Source organism: Cottoperca gobio, chromosome 8 (assembly GCF_900634415.1).
Source record: "Cottoperca gobio chromosome 8, fCotGob3.1, whole genome shotgun sequence".
Taxonomy (NCBI): Eukaryota; Metazoa; Chordata; class Actinopteri; order Perciformes; family Bovichtidae; genus Cottoperca; species Cottoperca gobio.
Window position 1 is genome coordinate 14,951,043 of NC_041362.1, and position 18,486 is coordinate 14,969,528.

At 38.4% G+C, this 18,486-nt stretch overlaps 3 protein-coding genes and 1 long non-coding RNA gene across 8 annotated transcripts; 3 read left to right on the forward strand and 1 right to left on the reverse strand.

The window, feature by feature from the left end:
- The first annotated feature begins 15 nt into the window (after positions 1 to 15).
- Positions 16 to 2,552, forward strand: LOC115011812 (transcription factor SPT20 homolog). Its single transcript, XM_029437044.1, has 4 exons — positions 16 to 184; positions 314 to 494; positions 860 to 1,038; positions 1,505 to 2,552. Exons 2-4 carry the CDS (start codon positions 369 to 371, stop codon positions 2,550 to 2,552), a joined length of 1,353 nt encoding a protein of 450 aa, XP_029292904.1. The 5' UTR covers positions 16 to 184; positions 314 to 368.
- A 4,636-nt stretch (positions 2,553 to 7,188) lies between these two features.
- rpusd1 (RNA pseudouridine synthase domain containing 1) lies at positions 7,189 to 11,052 on the forward strand. Of its 4 annotated transcripts, none has more exons than XM_029436745.1 (6): positions 7,189 to 7,327; positions 8,456 to 8,595; positions 8,684 to 8,807; positions 8,962 to 9,064; positions 9,455 to 9,556; positions 10,012 to 11,052. In XM_029436745.1, the coding sequence occupies exons 2-6, from the start codon at positions 8,510 to 8,512 to the stop codon at positions 10,422 to 10,424; spliced, it is 828 nt and encodes a 275-aa protein (XP_029292605.1). In that variant the 5' UTR covers positions 7,189 to 7,327; positions 8,456 to 8,509; the 3' UTR covers positions 10,425 to 11,052. The 4 variants fall into 4 exon arrangements, with proteins under 4 accessions (XP_029292605.1, XP_029292601.1, XP_029292602.1 ...); XM_029436741.1 differs by having other exon boundaries at positions 8,330 to 8,595; positions 10,012 to 11,051; XM_029436742.1 differs by having other exon boundaries at positions 8,372 to 8,595; positions 10,012 to 11,051.
- Positions 11,053 to 11,724: 672 nt separating this feature from the next.
- On the forward strand, positions 11,725 to 16,878 carry slc25a17 (solute carrier family 25 member 17). Its single transcript, XM_029437568.1, has 9 exons — positions 11,725 to 11,971; positions 12,197 to 12,257; positions 12,353 to 12,419; positions 12,642 to 12,793; positions 12,891 to 13,007; positions 14,322 to 14,470; positions 15,425 to 15,520; positions 15,716 to 15,801; positions 16,559 to 16,878. The coding sequence occupies exons 1-9, from the start codon at positions 11,915 to 11,917 to the stop codon at positions 16,710 to 16,712; spliced, it is 939 nt and encodes a 312-aa protein (XP_029293428.1). The 5' UTR covers positions 11,725 to 11,914; the 3' UTR covers positions 16,713 to 16,878.
- Positions 16,802 to 18,459, reverse strand: LOC115012111 (uncharacterized). 2 transcript variants are annotated; one of them, XR_003832639.1, is made up of 3 exons: positions 18,329 to 18,459; positions 17,241 to 17,372; positions 16,802 to 17,104 (listed from the first exon to the last, which is right to left on the reverse strand). It is a non-coding gene; the product is annotated as an uncharacterized LOC115012111 (long non-coding RNA). The 2 variants fall into 2 exon arrangements; XR_003832640.1 differs by having other exon boundaries at positions 17,307 to 17,372; positions 18,329 to 18,445.
- Positions 18,460 to 18,486: the final 27 nt, after the last annotated feature.

The following is an 18,486-nucleotide window of genomic DNA, read 5'->3' on the forward strand; positions in this document are numbered from 1 at the left end:
GACAGAGTAGTGATCCATTATTCTACATTTTAACAAACACTGGACATCAGTTTATTTTTCTTTGTGTTTATTTGAAAGTGAGATAGAGGACAGAGAGAGGCAGAGTACCTGTTACATCCATCTGCATTTCCTCTGAGGTCCCAGATGATGCTGTGGAAAAGTGTATTCTTGTCCCAGCTTGTGGGTGTGCTTTTGTGTATTGTACGTGTGTGTGCATACAGTATGTGTTCATTGTGTGTATACAGTGTGTATCAAGACCAGCCCTTTTGAGCTATGTCTTTCTCTATATTACTATTTGTTCGTTCACTTCCAGACATCCAGACAGGGATCCAGGCTCCCAGCTGCATCTATCCCAGCTCCATCACACCATGGGCAGCCTCAGGCCTGTCCACTGGCCCCTGATCGTGGTCCACATGCTTCTTCTGCAAATGCCGCCCGTTAAGGTGCAGGGAGTTGATCCTGTGTCCCAGAAACTACGACGACTCAACGAACAGGTCGGTTTGAATCAGACTGTGTGTGGGAGAATTCACGTGATTTAATGCGTTTCAGCTACTTTTAAATCACATATTTAACTGTACTTTGTAATGTGTAAAATAAGTAGTCTACAAGTCATTAAACTAAGGCCTAAACTTCACTGTTTTTATACTACTCTTTACTTTTGTAGGTCATATATGTTATTAGCAGTTTTGTAAAAGTACTGCGGTACGAAGCTGAAATTTAGAAAAAGAGGAAAGGTCATCACAGGAATGCATTGTATGTTGTTTTTTCCTTCTGGAGGTTTTCAGTATTATCTCAACGTTCAAATCAGTTAGCAAACAGCTGCAGAATGACTTGTGAAAACACATGTCTTCTCTGTTAGTTCCAGCAGTTCCAGGCGCTGACCCAGGCCCGTTTGGACATGTTGGCCCAGAATCAGAACAGAAATTCCTCGGGAGGGCTGGATAACCGTGTTCAGGCCCTGAGTGACAACTGGCACCGCATGTCACAGGACCTCCAACACCTCAAGCAGAGCACAACGCAGGAGATACAGGGTCTCAGGTTAGAGTTTGGGTACAAATGGTCACTAACTGAGTAAAGGGCTACTGTAAATATAGAGTATTTGTGGCTCAATATACCCGACACAAATCCCTCCTGGTTTTTTGGTAGCTTAAGTAAAGGCATCACGGAAAGTAGAGAGGAGATTAGAGAAGAGACGAGAAGGCAATTGGAGGTAACAGTTAAATCCAGAAAATGACGAAAAAGAGACCATCACATATGAAAAAATGTAATAAATGCTGATCAAACATTAGGATTTGGTCAAGTAAGAATTGTGAATTCTTGAGTGGGTGGATTTTCTATTTGGCATCTGTTCTTTTTGGGGGAGTGAGAAATAATGATTAACAGCTTTTAAAAACAAAAAGGAGTTGGACCAGGGCTGATTGTACTAGATAATACATTTTTAACAACAATAGTAAAAAAAAAAAAACATCTTACAAAAGTGTTCTAATGTTGATTATTATCCCAGAGAGTGGAGCAGGAAGCTCGAGAAGAAGAGTAAACGTATGGAGGGTCGACTGGCTTTGATGGAGAGGAGCCTGAGGGGGAACCGCCGCCACGGCCAGAAACAGAAGCCTGACCCTGGTCAGGATCTCTCCAACCTTACCCTGGAGCTCCAGAGCCAAGACGAAAGACTGGCTGCCCTTCAGGTCCAGCGAGACGAGCTCCTCATTGGACTGAAAGGGCTGCAGGAATCCCTGAAAAACCAGGCACTGCGCGTGACCCGGCTGGAGGGCCGTATCGGTGAGGGCCTGCAGCAGAATGGAGGAGGTTTGTGGGGTGTGGGAGAGCCCTTCAACTCTAAGATCAAACCTCAGGCATACTATGAACCACGCAGGAGAAGCCAGACACATAGAGGAGGCAGGCCTGGAAGGATTCTGGACACTCTACCCAGATCAGAAGATATCATCTATTCCCAGACTGATAATCATTCACAATCCACAGCTCAAAACAGAAACCATCCACATCCTTATAAATACCAAGCAACATCAAACCAGCCTAAACATTTAAAGAAGTCAAGACCTCAGCCAGAATCTCATGCGCGTTACTTGCCGCAGCCTGACCCTTACCATCCCCAGTCACAGATCCAGATGCAGGCCCAGACAAAGCCTCACCCGATCCAGCAGGAGCAGCTCCAGTCTCAACAGACTGTGCCTGATCTTCAGCCACAGGCCCGGCAACAATCACAGGCTCACTTATATCGTCAGAGACATCCCCAACTACGCAACCTCACTCATTTCTCTGGGCCCCAGCCCCTGCCCTATTCTCCAAACTATCCTGAACCCATCAAAGACAGACAGAGCAGGACAGGTCAGCGGGCTCCACCGCCCCAGGCTTCAGATGATCTTCCTCAGCCCAAGTCTTATCAGTCCAGGGTGAGCGGGTGGGATGGAGGAGAGGAGGAAGAAAGCGACACAAAAATAGAGTATTCAGTGATTCACACCTTCCTCCAGCTTCCTGTGAGGCACAAGATCCCTGCACAACCGGTTCCCAAAAAGGATGCAACCAGTAAGTAATAGTTAGTACCTCACAATACTTGAGGTACTTATTTAGCAGGTACCACAATAATCCCAGTATGGAAATGTTGCACCGTGTACAAGCCAAAGAAAAAGACAAACGCTACAATAATGTTGTTTCTGAGTCTTTTTCAACACAATTTTCATGTTTATTTTCTTCGGTGTTTTTTTATACTTTATGGTATATTTATTGTAAGTTATTACATTTATTGTGAAAACTGTAAATGGACTTATTTGACGTCTTAATTTTTATGCATTTTTAAATTGGTTTAACTTGACATTATTGTTCAGTATGTTATTGTTTTTTATGTCACCTTTTTACATACTTTTATTAGATGAATGTTATGTTATTTTATTCAATTTTATTATATAAGCAGTAGTACACATTATTTTATAGTATATTTTATTTGATCTTATACAGTATATTGTTAAATTACTTTTTGTTAAGTTTCCTTTGGCATTTTAATGCACATTTTATATATTATTTAAACTTAATTGTTTATTTTCTTCTGTGTTTTTTATACTTTATGGTATATTTATTGTAAGTTATTACATTTATTGTGAAAACTGTCAATTGACTTATTTTAACGTCTTTATTTTAGTCTTTTTTAAATTGGTTTAATTCGACATTATTATTCAGTATGTTATTGTTTTTTATGTCACCTTTTTACATATTTTTATTAGATGCATTTTATGTTATTGTATTCAATTTTATTATGTAAGCAGTAGTACACGTTATTTTATAGTATATTTTATTTGATCTACTTTTTTATACAGTATATTGTTAAATTACTTTTTGTTAAGTTTCCTTTGGCATTTTAATGCACATTTTATATATTATTTAAACTTAATCGGTCATTTTTGTCCGTTTTTTTAAATACTTTATAGACAATTTGTGTCTTTTTTCTTTTTTCATTTTTTCTTTTTCTTTTTTCATTTTTTTACACAAATAATTGTCTATAAAGTATTTTTTTTAAAACATTTAATACACATTAACATGAATCCAACATATTGTAGCGAACGGATAAATGGAGGCAGAAGACGTTATCTTTCAGTCAGCAATGCACACATTCAGTATTAATTTAATATCTTAGTATTGAATGCAAAATAACAGGGTAGCTTTGTTTATACATGGCACTAGCCCCAGTTTAATATAAAACACAATTCTATACAATATATACAGTAGGGGGTCCCTGCTTCATCTCTCCATCAGTTTGGGGGTCCATAGAATGAAAAACGTTTAAGACCCTGAATTATAGTATATTTATTGTAAGTTATTATATTTATCCAGTAAACTGTAAATTGACTTATTTTGACGTCTTCATTTTTATGCATTTTTTAATTGGTTTAATTTAATATTATTATTCAGTATGTTATTGTTTTTTATGTCACTTTTATTAGATTGGCTAAACTTCAAGCATGCCTTAAGGACATAAAAACTTGGATGTCTAGCAACTTTTTGATGTTAAACACAGACAAAACTGAAGTTATTATACTTGGCCCTAAACGCCTCCGAAACGACATAATGACATAGAAGCTCTGGATGGCATTAACTTGGCCTCCAGCACCACTGTAAGGAATCTTGGCGTCATCTTTGATCAAGATCTGTCGTTTAACTCCCACATAAAACAAATCTCAAGGACTGCCTTCTTTCATCTACGTAACATTGCAAAAATAAGACACATCCTGTCTCAAAATGATGCAGAAAAACTAGTCCATGCATTTGTTACTTCAAGGCTGGATTACTGCAACTCATTGTTATCAGGTTGTCCCAAAAAGTCACTTAAGACTCTTCAGTTGATCCAAAATGCAGCGGCACGTGTATTGACTAGAACAAGGAAACGGGATCATATCACTCCTGTATTAGCTGCTCTGCACTGGCTCCTGGTAAAATACAGAATAGAATTCAAAATCATTCTCCTGACTTACAAATCAATTAATGGTCAGGCTCCAGCATATCTTAAAGATCTCATAGTACCTTATAAACCAACTAGAGCATTGCGCTCCCAGACTGCAGGGTTACTTGTAGTTCCTAGAGTCTCTAAGAGTACAATGGAAGCCAGAGCCTTCAGCTATCAAGCTCCTCTCCAGTGGAACCAGCTTCCAGTTTGTGTTTGGGAGGCAGACACACTCTCCAAATTTAAGAGCAGGCTAAAGACTTTCCTTTTGGATAAAGCTTATAGGGCTGGCTCAGGTTTGCCCTGGATCAGCCCCTAGTTATGCTGCTATAGGCTTAGACTGCCGGGGGACACCTCCCTGCTCTCTTCCTTCTCTTCCTCTCTCCTCCCCTCCCTCTCTTCTTCTCCCTCTCTATCTGTATGCATTTATGTAAATGTATGTTACTAACTCATCATCTGGGGCATCATCCCCGGAGTTTCTGTGTCTTTCATGTGGCAGGTTGCCACTGATAAAGTTTACGTCAGGATCATGAATCGTGGCTGCGCCTGCTGCCCTGGTCCTGCCGGACACCGGGAAGCCTTTTTGAAATTTTCCTGGATTCATCCATACTTTCTCTTTTTCAACACATCATTTCTGTCAAATGTTGTATTTGTACTATGTTGTTTATCCTGTACACACGACATCTATTGCACGTCTGTCCGTCCTGGGAGAGGGATCCCTCCTCAGTTGCTCTCCCTGAGGTTGCTTCCATTTTTCCCCTTTAATTATGGGGTTTCTTTTAGGAAGTTTTTCCTTTTGCGGTGCGAGGGTCTAAGGACAAAGGGTGTCGTAACTTGTACAGTCTGTAAAGCACACTGAGACAAATGTATAATTTGTGATATTGGGCTATATGAATAAATTTGATTTGATTTGATTCGATGCATTTTATGTTATTGTGTTTAATTTCATTATGTAAGCTGTAGTGTACGCTATATTATAGTATTTTTTATTTGATCTACTTTTTTATACAGTGTATTGATCAATTACTTTTTGTGAAGTTTCCTATGGCATTTTAATGCATATTTTATATATTATTTAAACTTAATCGGTCATTTTTGTCAGTTTTTTTTAAATACTTAAATACAATTTATTTCTTTTTTCATTTTTCTTTTTTTTCCACAAATAATTGTCTATAAAGTATTTTTTATTTAAAACTTGGTTTAATTAGACATTCTTGTTCAGTATGTTATTGTTTTCAATGTCACCTTTTTACATACTTTTATTAAATGCATTTTATGTTATTGTATTACATTTCGACATTTAACATGTAGTATACACTATTTTATACACTATTTTTTATCTACTTTTTTATACAGTATATTGTTTAATTACTTTTTCTTCAAATTCCTTTGGCATTTTAATGCACATTTTTATAAAGGACTATTTTTTAATTTAAATTTTAAATTTTCTTTTTGTTTATTTGTATACTTTATAATGTATTTATTGTACTGTATTACATTTTTTGTGAATACTGTACATTGACTGTATTGTATTTTATTCTCTTTCATGTTACTTTTTACATACAGTACTTTTATTTGATGCCTTTTATGGTATTTTATTCATTTTCATTACATAAGCTGTAGTATATGCTATTTTATAGTATGTCTTATTTCATCTACTTTTTTCCACAATTTCCGCAAATTACAATAATAAAAAAAAATACACCTACTGTCAGAGACAGAGCGGAGGAAAGGAGAGGAGTGCGCCACGCACTTACCTCATCCAGACTAAACAGCACCCCCGTCCGTCCGTCACATGGACCTCTTCAAGCCTCTTCTATACAATATATACAGTAGGGGGTCCCTGCTCTACGCTACACCAGTTTGGGGGTCCTTGGCCTGAAAAACGTTGAAGACCCCTGATGTAGACATCGCTTCCTTATTATGGGGTCATGGGGTACAAAATGGAGGGAAGTTCTAAACTAGAGGAAACTCACACACATAAACTGACCACAGAAAGGCTCCATTTGGACCTTCTTGCTGTCAGATGAAGAGCTTACCATATAAGGACAAATAATGGTGATCTTCATTTATCTCTGGGTTCCATTAAGAGCCAGGTTTACTGGATTACTTTAGATAACTTTAGCTATCCAAGTTACATGTCATCTTGGACAATGTCTAATTAATAATGCATTCATTTATCCCGTACATTTCAACTCATATTCTTATCTTTACTGTTCTTGCATTTTGACACACTTAACCATAGATTTTTCAGCATTATTAGTATTTACAATGTTGTTATATATTGTAGTATACATATTTTTACACATTTCTCACTTCTATTACCCCATATTTATTGTTGTTATATAGTATAATGTACATATTTTTTACATACTTATTTATTATTATTCTATTTTCTCTATACATGTATTATATTTATTTATATTTGTAATCTAGAATGGGAGCAACTGTAATTTAACCCAATATATCCCCGGGGATCATGTAAGTATTTCTGACTCGATTCAGATTTGTTGAGTAAAACCCAGAGCCCCCTTTAATCTGTAACATGGACTGAAAGAAAAATAAGAAAGAGAGGAGAGAAGAGGTTTTACTCAACAAAGTTATGCATATAACTCATTTAATAATCCTATTTCTTGAAATGGACCCCAACTAGGACACTTTACCACAAGCAGTAGGTCTACAATAGATGGCGCAATACACATTGGTTTGTTATCTGCCTAAGAAGAAGAAGAAGAAGAAGAAGAAGAAGAGGGGGAGGAAGAGGAAGAGGCTGAGCATCTCACTCCACTGCACCACTTGTGGTTTTGTTTACATCTATGTTTACTTTGGTTATGTCGAAAATATATACCACATATTAGTCTTGGCTGGTTATTCGAGGTAAGTTATCGCGACAGCCGCAGTATGCTACCAGAGAGCGAGTCATTGTATGGTGTTAGCATACAGTGGCTAGCAAACCAACGGTGGTAACATGCTAACCACTGCATACTTTGCTGCTACCTAACAAAAGTTAGTTAGTTGTTTTAGTTGTGTCACTACAGGGTATCATTTGTGTTTTACCTTTAAAGGGCAGAAGTCACTCATTTATTACAAAGACTACCTCAGGCACAAGAGAGGCTGCTGCCAGCTACCATGGCAATGTGTTGCAGCACTGTGATTAAGATATTCACTTAGATTAACGTTGCTGAGGCTGGTTTACAACTCACAGTTTGTTGCCTGTGTTCTCGCACTGCATCCACTGCCACTACTTAGCTTTACTCAAGTACCAATTTAGGTACTTTATTAGACTTCTGCTCTAGATGTCAGAGGAAACTATTGTAGTTTTTACTTCACTAACAACTACATTTGTTTGACAATTGTTAATCTGCATATCAAAACATTATTGGTTTCTGAAATACAACACATTGTGACATGTCCAAACATGTTGTCCAGCTACAACATAAAATGCTGCTTACACATCAAGGCATCAGTAATAGTAATGCAACAATATATCACTATGAAAAGGGATATTCCACATAACAAATACTTCTTCTGAATACTTATTCCACAACTAACTGATTCAATCATACAAAAGTTAGACAGTAACATATTTATTTATTTATCTTTTATTTAACCAGAAAGGTCCCATTGAGATGCAATATCTCTTCTGCCAGCGAGTCCTGTTCAAGATAGGCAGCAAGTAAAAAAGTTTCATATACAAGTACAAACGGGGATAACATCACAACAAAAAATATACCCAGACACAACATACAAGAATCAGGGCGAATAATGGCACTTGTTTAAACAATATTCTTCTGTAAAAACTGATTTGAAACAATTTTTTTAAATGTCAAGGGAGGGTAAGGATTCCAAGTTAAGAATGTCTTGCATCTTTGCTCCAAGCTTGCAGGGCGATATATCAAGAAAACCACGTTGCCTCTACAGGTCTGTATGAGTTTTGTCAGTTAAACACTGCACATGATGACCACAGATCCTGCCAGCCTGGAGAGCCTGTGTGTGCTGTTTCAGAGCGATGACTACATTGTGGTGGACAAGCACTGGGACATCCGCATTGACAGCAAGATGTGGTACGAGAAACACACTGTGCAGGCGCAACTTCGGCACCGCTTCCCTCAGCTGGCAGACCCCAGCACCTACTATGGATTCAGGTTGAAATCCCACTAATACTACATACATCAGGTCACATACATCACACTCTTAAAGTAATAGTCTCATCATGTTTCTCTCCCCCATCAGGTTCTGTCATCAGTTGGATTTCTCCACAAGTGGGGCTCTTTGTGTTGCACTCAATAAGGCGGCTGCTGGCCAGGCTTACCGCTGCTTCAAGGACCGCACTGTCACCAAAGCCTACCTTGCCCTGGTATAGAACACAAACACATTTGTCAAACACATGCACACAACATAGTTATTACCATATAATTGTATATGTGTGATACGACATAATAAAAACTTTCTCTTTTTTGTGTGTGACTAAAAAAAATAAGGAAAACATTTCAAAACCTTTCACTTCCCAGGTACGTGGCTGGGTGGAAAAAGAGACACAAACTTTGGACTTCTCCATTGGCAAGAACTCGTCCGAGGGGAAAACACACATGATGTGTATTGAGGGAACAGAAGGTGTGTGTGTGTGCATGCGTGTGTGTGTTTTAATTTATTGTACTATTTTTATTTGACATTTTATAATGTAATGTAAATCTGATTGCAAACGCCAAATTCTACACACGGCCCGCATAAAGTACAGAGTTAAAAACAAAATAAATATACACACATAGAGTTTAAGATGATGAGAAGGGATGGAAATTAATTGTTGTTTTTTTAATGATGCAGGCTTGGCATGATTTAACTATTTGCACTGCCATCCTACTCATTCAACTCAACCAGGCTGACAGAAACACACCTATTTTTATGTTTTACATTTTGTGTAGAATTTCCATGAGGGTTCGATGGGAAGATAACTACAGACTATTTATTTTAATTGCTGATCTGCCCCAATCCTTCTCACTTCAGGTTGTGAGAACCCCAAGCCTTGCCAAACTGAGCTGCTGGTGTTGGAGTACGGGTTATATGATGGAGACTCTGTCACCAAGGTGCTGCTGAAGCCACTCACTGGTAACACTCAGCTGCTTCTTCTCATATAAGAGACATTTGAAGTTTCTTCTTTTCACCTTGTTTGGAAACAAATCTTATCTGGACCGTACTAGAGAAAGTTCACATTTCCGGAACAGTCGATTGCAAATAAAGACCAATGACTAGTCAGATATATTAAATATTTATATAGTTTATTTTAATCTTGCCTGGCCATATGATGATAGCCATTGGTATTAGATACAACTAACCTCAAGTCAAATGTCCTCATCATACATTACATGCCACATCAACCAAAATAGAAGTGGATTAACATAGATGTGAAAGATGAATAATCCATCACTGATTAATTAAGCATATATCTTTCTCTCTATACTACTAAACACATACCTGGGTGAAGGACTATAGAGATAGATTATCTTGACCTTGTTGTGTATTTCATGAAAATGTCTCCTCACCACCACTTTTTTTCCCCCCAGGCCGAACCCACCAGTTGAGGGTCCACTGCAGCGCAATAGGCCATCCCATCGTTGGGGACTTCACCTACAGCTTGGGAGCAGACGACACCCCCTACCGCATGATGCTGCACGCCCATCTCCTCCACATCCCCCTGGAGCCTGAGCCCCTACACGTCTCTGCCGGAGACCCCTTTTTTTCCACGTTGGATCCCAAGTGGCTCCCGCAGCGCTCATTACGAACATTGACAGCCACTGTGGAGGCGCTGCTGGAGCAGAGAGTCGAGGAGGATAGGAAGATCAAAGAGGAGAAGAAAGAGAGGGCGAGAAGAGAAGAGGAGAGAAGGAAAGGACACAGGGAGCAGAGGATTGAGAAGGAGAGTGAGGAGCAGAGGAAGCAGTGTCAGGAGTGGCTGAGTGAATGGGCTGGAGACTGATCTATTATTATTGTTGAGTTTAATTTATTTTAGCTGTTTACTAATGAGCGTGCATGCTCCTTCTCACTGAACACCCGCGTCACATTTAAATGGCATAGATGAAAGTGAGCCAGTACATGAATTCCCTCATAAACCAGTTAGAAACATTATGTTAGAAAAGACATGTGTAAGCATCTAACCGGCTGCTCACAGTGCTGCAGTGAGACACATGTCCACCACGGTAGCAGAAAAAAAGTGCCTTGCTCAAGATCATGTTGGTTAGTAAGGGGTTGAGTTGATGCCATATCTTTTTCTTAATCCACATTCCCCCCACAAAAGTATAAGCATTTGTAATCTGTGATCTCTTGTCACATGTCTGTGCTATATATGGTCAGATGACTTAACTCTGATCAGCAGCAAGATCACGTAGACTGCATGGAATCCCATGTAAAAGCGTATTGCCTACTACACTATGTCTCTGTGCATTTTGTTGTTTGATTATTGTTGTACAGCTTTGAATCAAAATCTTTTAACATTTAAACAAGAGTTTATGTCAATGTTACAATCAATGCCTACAAAGTATTCTTGGTTTAGTAATAATATAAAAAGCAAAATAAATGGTTGAACAAAAATACTGCCCCCTCTCAATATCATTACTTTTTCAGCCAATTGTTTTTAGAGGAGCATTATACCTTGATCTGTATCTGGTCCAACTGCTGGTTTGTCAATGTACTGGTACACAAAGGAAAACTCCAAACAAATCTGTGATAAGTTTACTGAAAGAATAAGGGGAATGGGACTTTTCTGGGTCACTGCATATCCTTTAGAGTATAAATTCAGCAACTGCCTTTATATGATTTGTTGAGCTCTGAGGCCACACACAGCTCCTGCTACCTTTTGCTGCGTACAGATCATAAATATTTATACCATAATTACACATTTTCATTGACTTTTAGCACAAATCACAATATTCAATGTGCAATATGTAGAACAATACAAGTGCTGGTTAATAGTTACAAATTACGAACAATATAATATATGAAAAACATAAAGGTGCATCTATGGTACAACACTATCAATGAGGTGCTCCTTTTCATCCCCAAATGTTCTTTAGATGTTGAAAGTGAGCGTCCATGACGCTCAGTAGCTTGAGCAGCATCCTTATTAATAATACAAATACACAATAAAAATAACTGCTTTCTAAAGTGTAAATGAACAAGGATTGGTTATTGGTTAATATCACAATCACTGTATAAAATATGGACGTGGTTAAAACTAACCTCGAGAGTTGCATGACGAGAACTACGTTACCCATAATGCCCCCGTGTTCTCTGCAAAACGTCTACAAACAGCCACAAGGAAGCGAGGCACTACAACTGGAACGCAACATTACAGTGAGGATATAACTGCTGTTTTGTTTTACAAACAGCAGTTTTAAAAAGTGGTCTATGGGTTTATTTTAGTCAGGCAAAAGGTTGGAATCATAAAATAAATTAATAACCTTGTTCAAAATGAGCTTCGCGGTTTTCTCGTACGAGAGTTTGGTGCATGCAGTATCAGGAGCAGTGGTAAGTTAGCTTCACTCTCACTATTCATTTTTGTTATTGTGAAATGTGCTATAGCTCTACAGTTAGTGCTCGTTCGCTTGACATATTTCACACAAACCTCCCTTCAAAGTTTCACGCGTCTTGATGTTTCAGACCTGATATTGCCACATGCCACATTAAATAAAGTAAGATTTGTAAACCCCTGTGCATGTCTCTTTCCTGAAAACTGACTGTCGCCTGTTTTAGGGAAGTGTGACTGCCATGACAGTATTCTTCCCTCTTGATACTGCCAGACTGAGGCTACAAGGTAAGTAACAGAAGTTATGCAGTCTTATTTACAGTTATTACAGTTATCAATGTAATGTAATTATATAAAACAAGTTGTCTTTTAATTGTGTTCAGTGGATGAAAACAGGAAGACCAAATCAACTCCAGCTATTCTGGCAGATATTGTCAAAGAGGAAGGACTGTGAGTGAAAACATTGTTGATGTTGTTGTTGTTGTTGTTGTTATTATATTGCTTGCAAGTACATTCTTGATTCTACATCTTAGCTTTATCAGTTAATATATGTAACAATTATATTTGAACAATCGCTCATCACAAGCATCTCTTATATTGCCAGGAAGAAAAGATATGTCCACTACAGTATATCAGTAGAAGTGCTCTAAGACATGCTCCTATCCCCTGCAGACTGGCTCCGTACAGAGGCTGGATCCCGGTCATCTGCAGCCTGTGCTGCTCCAACTTTGTCTACTTCTACTGCTTTCACAGCCTCAAGGCTAACTGGCTGAAGGGAAGGCAGTCGGCACCAAGCACTGACTTAATCATAGGCATTGCTGCAGGTAAGAGGGTCATGTTTATTACAAAAGCCTAGTCTTAGTGACTCAGGACAAGAAAGTGCACAATTTCAGTGCATTTCTTCTGCCTTTGTGTCTCCAGGTGTTGTAAACGTGCTGCTTACCACTCCTTTGTGGGTGGTCAACACCAGGCTGAAGCTTCAGGGTTCCAAGTTTCGCAATGCAGACATACGGCCCACCAACTACTCTGGCATTCTGGGTAATGCTTATATGTATTTATGTAAATGGCATTGAGGTTTTTCAATCACAACACACACAGTGCAATTTAGACTCTGCATTTTACCCATCTTTCATTTTACCCACCAATCTGGTGTTATCATAGACTCAGATATAAGCTTTAAATCCCACATAAACAAGGTGACAAAAACATCATTCTTCCACCTTAGAAATATAGCTCAAATCAGACAATTTATAAATCAAAAGGATGCTGAAAAACTAATCCATGCTTTTATCTCAAGCGACTCGATTACTGTAATGCACTCTTTACCTACCGGCCTCCCAAAAGAAACAATGGAGAGACTTCAGCTCATCCAAAACGCTGCAGCGAGGCTGCTGACTGGAACCAAGAGGAGAGACCACATCAGTCCAGTGTTAGCCGCTGTACACTGGCTTCCAGTAACTTTTAGAATGTACTTTAAGGTCCTCCTTCTTGTATACAAAGCCCTAAATGGAACCGCACCAAGTTACACTGCTAACTCTCTAATGAACTATGTGCCCCCAAGAACATTACGATCATCCACTACTGGTTTATTAAATGTTCCCAGAAACATCCAAAAGAAAATTGGGGATGCAGCGTTTTGCAATTATGCACCAAAGCTATGGAACACGTTACCTGCAGACATTAGGGAGGCAAGCTCGCTCAATATTTACAAAAGTAAACTAAAAACATATCTCTTCACTTTAGCCTTTTAATGGTGATATTTTATATATTTTTATCTTTATAATTATTATTGTTATATTTGTTTTAATGCTGCTACTCTATGCCACTTTAAACTAATATAAATGATTTCATTAATGTTTGCTATAACTGGTTTAACATTGAATGTGTAAAGGTAACTAAGATCAATTTCAGAGTGTGTATTTTTGAAAAACCTGAGATCAAATAGATGTTTTACCACGGGGAAAAAGAGGAAGTTTCTCTGATAAATGTGTATTGGAGAAAAACTGGCTTTAACCGAAGGGAGTAAACCAGTTGAAGGGCCACAGGGGCCCATTGTTGATCTCATGCCTTCAAAATATGGCTCTGATAGTTTAAAACATTTACAAGAATGGTGGGATGAATGTGATTTCCCGGCAGTAGGGTCGTTAAGTACGGCACGGATAGGGAAACTAGGCAAAGTACCAGTCCACACTGCACACTTGGTCCATTTGGAGACTTGAACCAGCAACCCTCCCTACGGACTGAGCTTTATTCACCACATACAGTAACATTTATTGCCATACCTGAGTGCTCTTAGGTTATTTTCTATTTTTTCTTTCAATCATGACTGATTTGCCCTTTTGTTTTTCGCAGATGCATTTTCGCAGATCATCCGTGATGAGGGAGTGGGAGCACTGTGGAACGGCACCCTCCCGTCCCTGCTGCTGGTGCTGAACCCCGCCATCCAGTTCATGATTTACGAAGGCCTAAAGAGGCAGCTGAAAAGAGGAGTTCCCAGGGAGGTGAGAGAGGTATTAGGGGAATACAAACATTTGAAGGAAAGAGAAGATTCATGCTGAAATCAGAGCACTACTTTAGAGGAAGAAATAATGAGTAACAAAGTACAGATACACGGAGAAGATACGGATATGAGAAACAAAGTTTAAATAATTGTTTTCATTATTCATCACATACTTTTACAAGAGGTTTTGATGATGTTGAATAACATAGCTATATTATCATTCATAATATACTATCATAATAATCAGGGGTGTCGCGATATACCGGTATTGATAATAACCTTGAGATTTAAAGAAGGAAATATTGATTTCATGTTAATAATAAACAAATGGTATATAATATAATATACACTTTTGTGTAGTTCTTTCTCCACCTCCTACTTTTAATTTGCCAAAAAAAAGACAAAATGCTTAAAAAAAGATTAATTTGACTGATGGCATTATTATTATTTTATATTGTTCTCTCGATATTGCGATAATATTGTTATCTTCAATTCTTATTGCGAGGTCAAAATCTGATCGGGACAGCCCTAAATAATTATAAAGTAATATTACAGGTAAATAGAACTGCCACATCAATAAAATTAATGAAAAACACATGGATTTGTAATTAACTAATGGAAAAGTAAAGGTGGTAACTTCAGGTCATCCTATCATCTGGATGAGTAGACACTTGATATGCAGTAATTCTGTTCACATGATTTTTTTGTTGTTTAAGTGGACAGACCCTTTTGAAGCAGATACTTTGGCTGAATGGGTGATTGCCCAATTTCATACCACATGCATTTTGACATTTTTGTGGTCCTGTGCAAAAATGTATTAGTTCTGGATAATCTGATGCTCACGGTAAAGGAGGGGAGAGTTACTTATTCGCCTCACCAGTTAGTGTGGACATTTGAGACCCTCTAGACAACCCTCTATGAAAATGAATAACAGATTTCATCTTCCCCCCTCAAGCTGTCATCTGTTGAGGTCTTCCTCATCGGCGCTGTTGCCAAAGCTGCTGCCACCATCGTTACCTACCCACTGCAGACTGTACAGTCCATTCTCAGGGTACGTTGTGTGTGTGTGCAGAATGTCTATGCCTTTGAGACATGTGGTTGATCTTTCACATGTTTCTAGAAACAAAAGCCTAAATCATCAGGATACTTGATAAGATGCTCTAATCACTCATACAAATTCTACACATTGGAACTTTAAGAGCACGTTTGTTTTAGTTTTTCCTTCTTTTTTTTTTAATCACTACAGTTTGGTCAGTTCAACGAGTCAACGGGCGAGTCAAAACTACTGTCAAGTCTGAGGACAATCAAGTGTCTGTTGGTCAACAGAGTGAGGTGGGTGTGCAGACACACACACACACACACAGATTACGGTTTTCAAATAAGGTTGCAATTTCAATTTTGGCCACTCTTTTGGCTCAATTTAAAGCAAGATTTGGTAAAGGTAAGATTTGGTATTTTTGAGATTTGGCTGGTGGTTTCACAGTGCAATTCACTTATACACCGTTGTTGTAAATGTAGACAGCTGTAACGTTACAAGTGCATTTGTTTTGATTAAATTACTTATGAATGATCAAAAACTAGCGAGTCGACAACTTTGCTAAAACATCAAACAAGTGCAACAACACAAGACATAGCAAGCCTGCGAATATCACTAACCCTGCATCCTCCCTCCTCTAAGCGGCCCAAAGCTCCTGTGCAACACTCCCGGTGCTTCGAGCTCCCAGTCCTGACAGTAAGGCTAACCGAGCTAACAGCTAACTAGCTGACAGCAGCAGTTAGCGGTTAGTGTTATTTTAGCCACAAATAAAGCTTTCTGTCCATCGGGGAACTTTGAAATCACTTAAAGTCAAGGCAGAGCAGCCGGGGGACATCAGAGGGAAATCCAGGAAAAAAACTCTCCATAAAATATGATCCATTTCACCAAAATTAACATAGTCCCGTAAAGCCTTACGCACTTCTCCTTTTGTGTATGCAGAAAGATATAGATAATAGACCTGCATGAATAAATGTTAACAAGACCTCTACCTTTTCACAATGTATTCACAATGAACATGTTATTTCCTGTTTTAACCCTGGTTTCCTTCTATAGGAAGAATGGCATGTTGGGTCTGTTTAAAGGCCTGGAGGCCAAGCTGCTGCAGACGGTGCTGACTGCTGCACTCATGTTCCTTCTCTATGAGAAGATTACCAGCTGCACCTTCAGAGTCATGGGACTGAGCAGCGACCACTACAAGAAACGCTAGCTAGCTTCGCGGCCATGGACGTTTGACAACATTAATGCACTGACAGACTGTAGTAATCACTGTTTACAGACCCCATGACAAACTGTCACTTTCTTGAAAACAGTAAATCTTTATTGGGGACCTCATCTTACAAATTCTCTAATCAATAAAACATTACAAAATGTAAATAAACCTTTCGCTTTGTTGTACTGATTATGTTTGTCCGTGGAACCATTAGCTGATGGATAGCTATGCAGGAGTCCATCTGAATGTTAGTTGAGGTCCTTTGAGGTCAAACTCTGGTCTCTAGGCTCCTTCCTCTACAGTTGGTTTTCCTTTAGCTCTTTAAACACCAAGGTTAGAACAGACCAGCTCAATATTTTCCTTTCTCTCTGGGATCTGTCTCCAAATGCCTGGAAAAACATGAAAACACACAGATCTAAGTTACTGCGTCACTCCTCCTCTCTTCAGTTAAATATACAGACTGAATTCTAAATTTCAGCCAGTCCTTACTGTAAAAATGTCAAATTTTGTCACCAACCACCTAACCTGAGTAGGTGATCTCCAGGTTGTACAAATAGGAATCTAATGATACTTTTATTCGGTTCTCAAGACCTTTTTAAGTTTCATCTTCCATGTACCAGCACAGTGAAAAGCTCTTCCGGCCAACATCATCAGGATCTGAATAGAAACAAGAGTCATTACTGGAAGAAGTAAAAGTAGTTTAATTTGAACAAAAATTAAAAAGTCTGGAGAAAATTAAAGCGAGAGAGAGAGAGTCGGAGCTTCCATAGTCTAGAGAGAGAGAATTTACATTTAATAATAGATATTTCTTTGTCTTTATTAACATAAGCACATGTCTAAAAAAAATATTCTCTATGCTTGTCCTATTTACAATATCTGACAGAAAACCTGCATTGTAAACTGGGGGCAGGGAGTGTTTTTAATAAGCACTGATTGTCTATGAAGGATGCTATTGAGTTGCATTATGGGAATTACAGGATCCACTTTTTTGAAGCTGATGATCATTTTGTGAATCGTCATTTTTATTTATATTCTCTGTTTACAGTTATTTTTTTACCTGGAGTCCTGGGAAACAAATCATAACATTCTGTGTGTAATCATTTGACCAGTTTACAGAAGATGAGATGAATACACAGAACATATATACTTTAACACATCCTAGTATTATATATGAGTTAACACACGATACTTCTTACAGTATAGTACTTCAAGTAGAGAAACAATGACAGAACCTGGAGTAACCCAATTTAACTTAGTTAGAAGATATTAAAAATAATGAATCCTTTCTGCTCTCCTGTGGGCTCACGTTACTTTAGATATGATGCAAAATGCAAAACAAAACGGAATTTCATTAAAAGCAGTCGAGAATAAAAGGCAAAAAAGATGTCCAAGGCTCAGCATTATGGATTTAAAATCGTAATATATTATATAGCCTAATAATAATATGTTTTCTAGTTAACCGAGTTAAATTGAAATGGTAGGCTATAGTAGATTTAAGGTTCTCTTCCCACTGATTGACATATTTGAAAATCACATAATACAAATCCAGAAATGTAACTATATGTATTGTCTCGGACTCTGAGTCACATATTAATATTCCCAAAGTCCAGTACCTCATATCATATCACCATGGGACACACGTGGAACGGTCGTGATGGTCTGCGCAAATGGATAGGCGTGCGATAGGTCGAAGCCGCACTGCACCGGAAGGTACTTCGTCCATCCTCATACTATACAGATCGGAGGTACAACAGTTATGTGACGCGGCAGT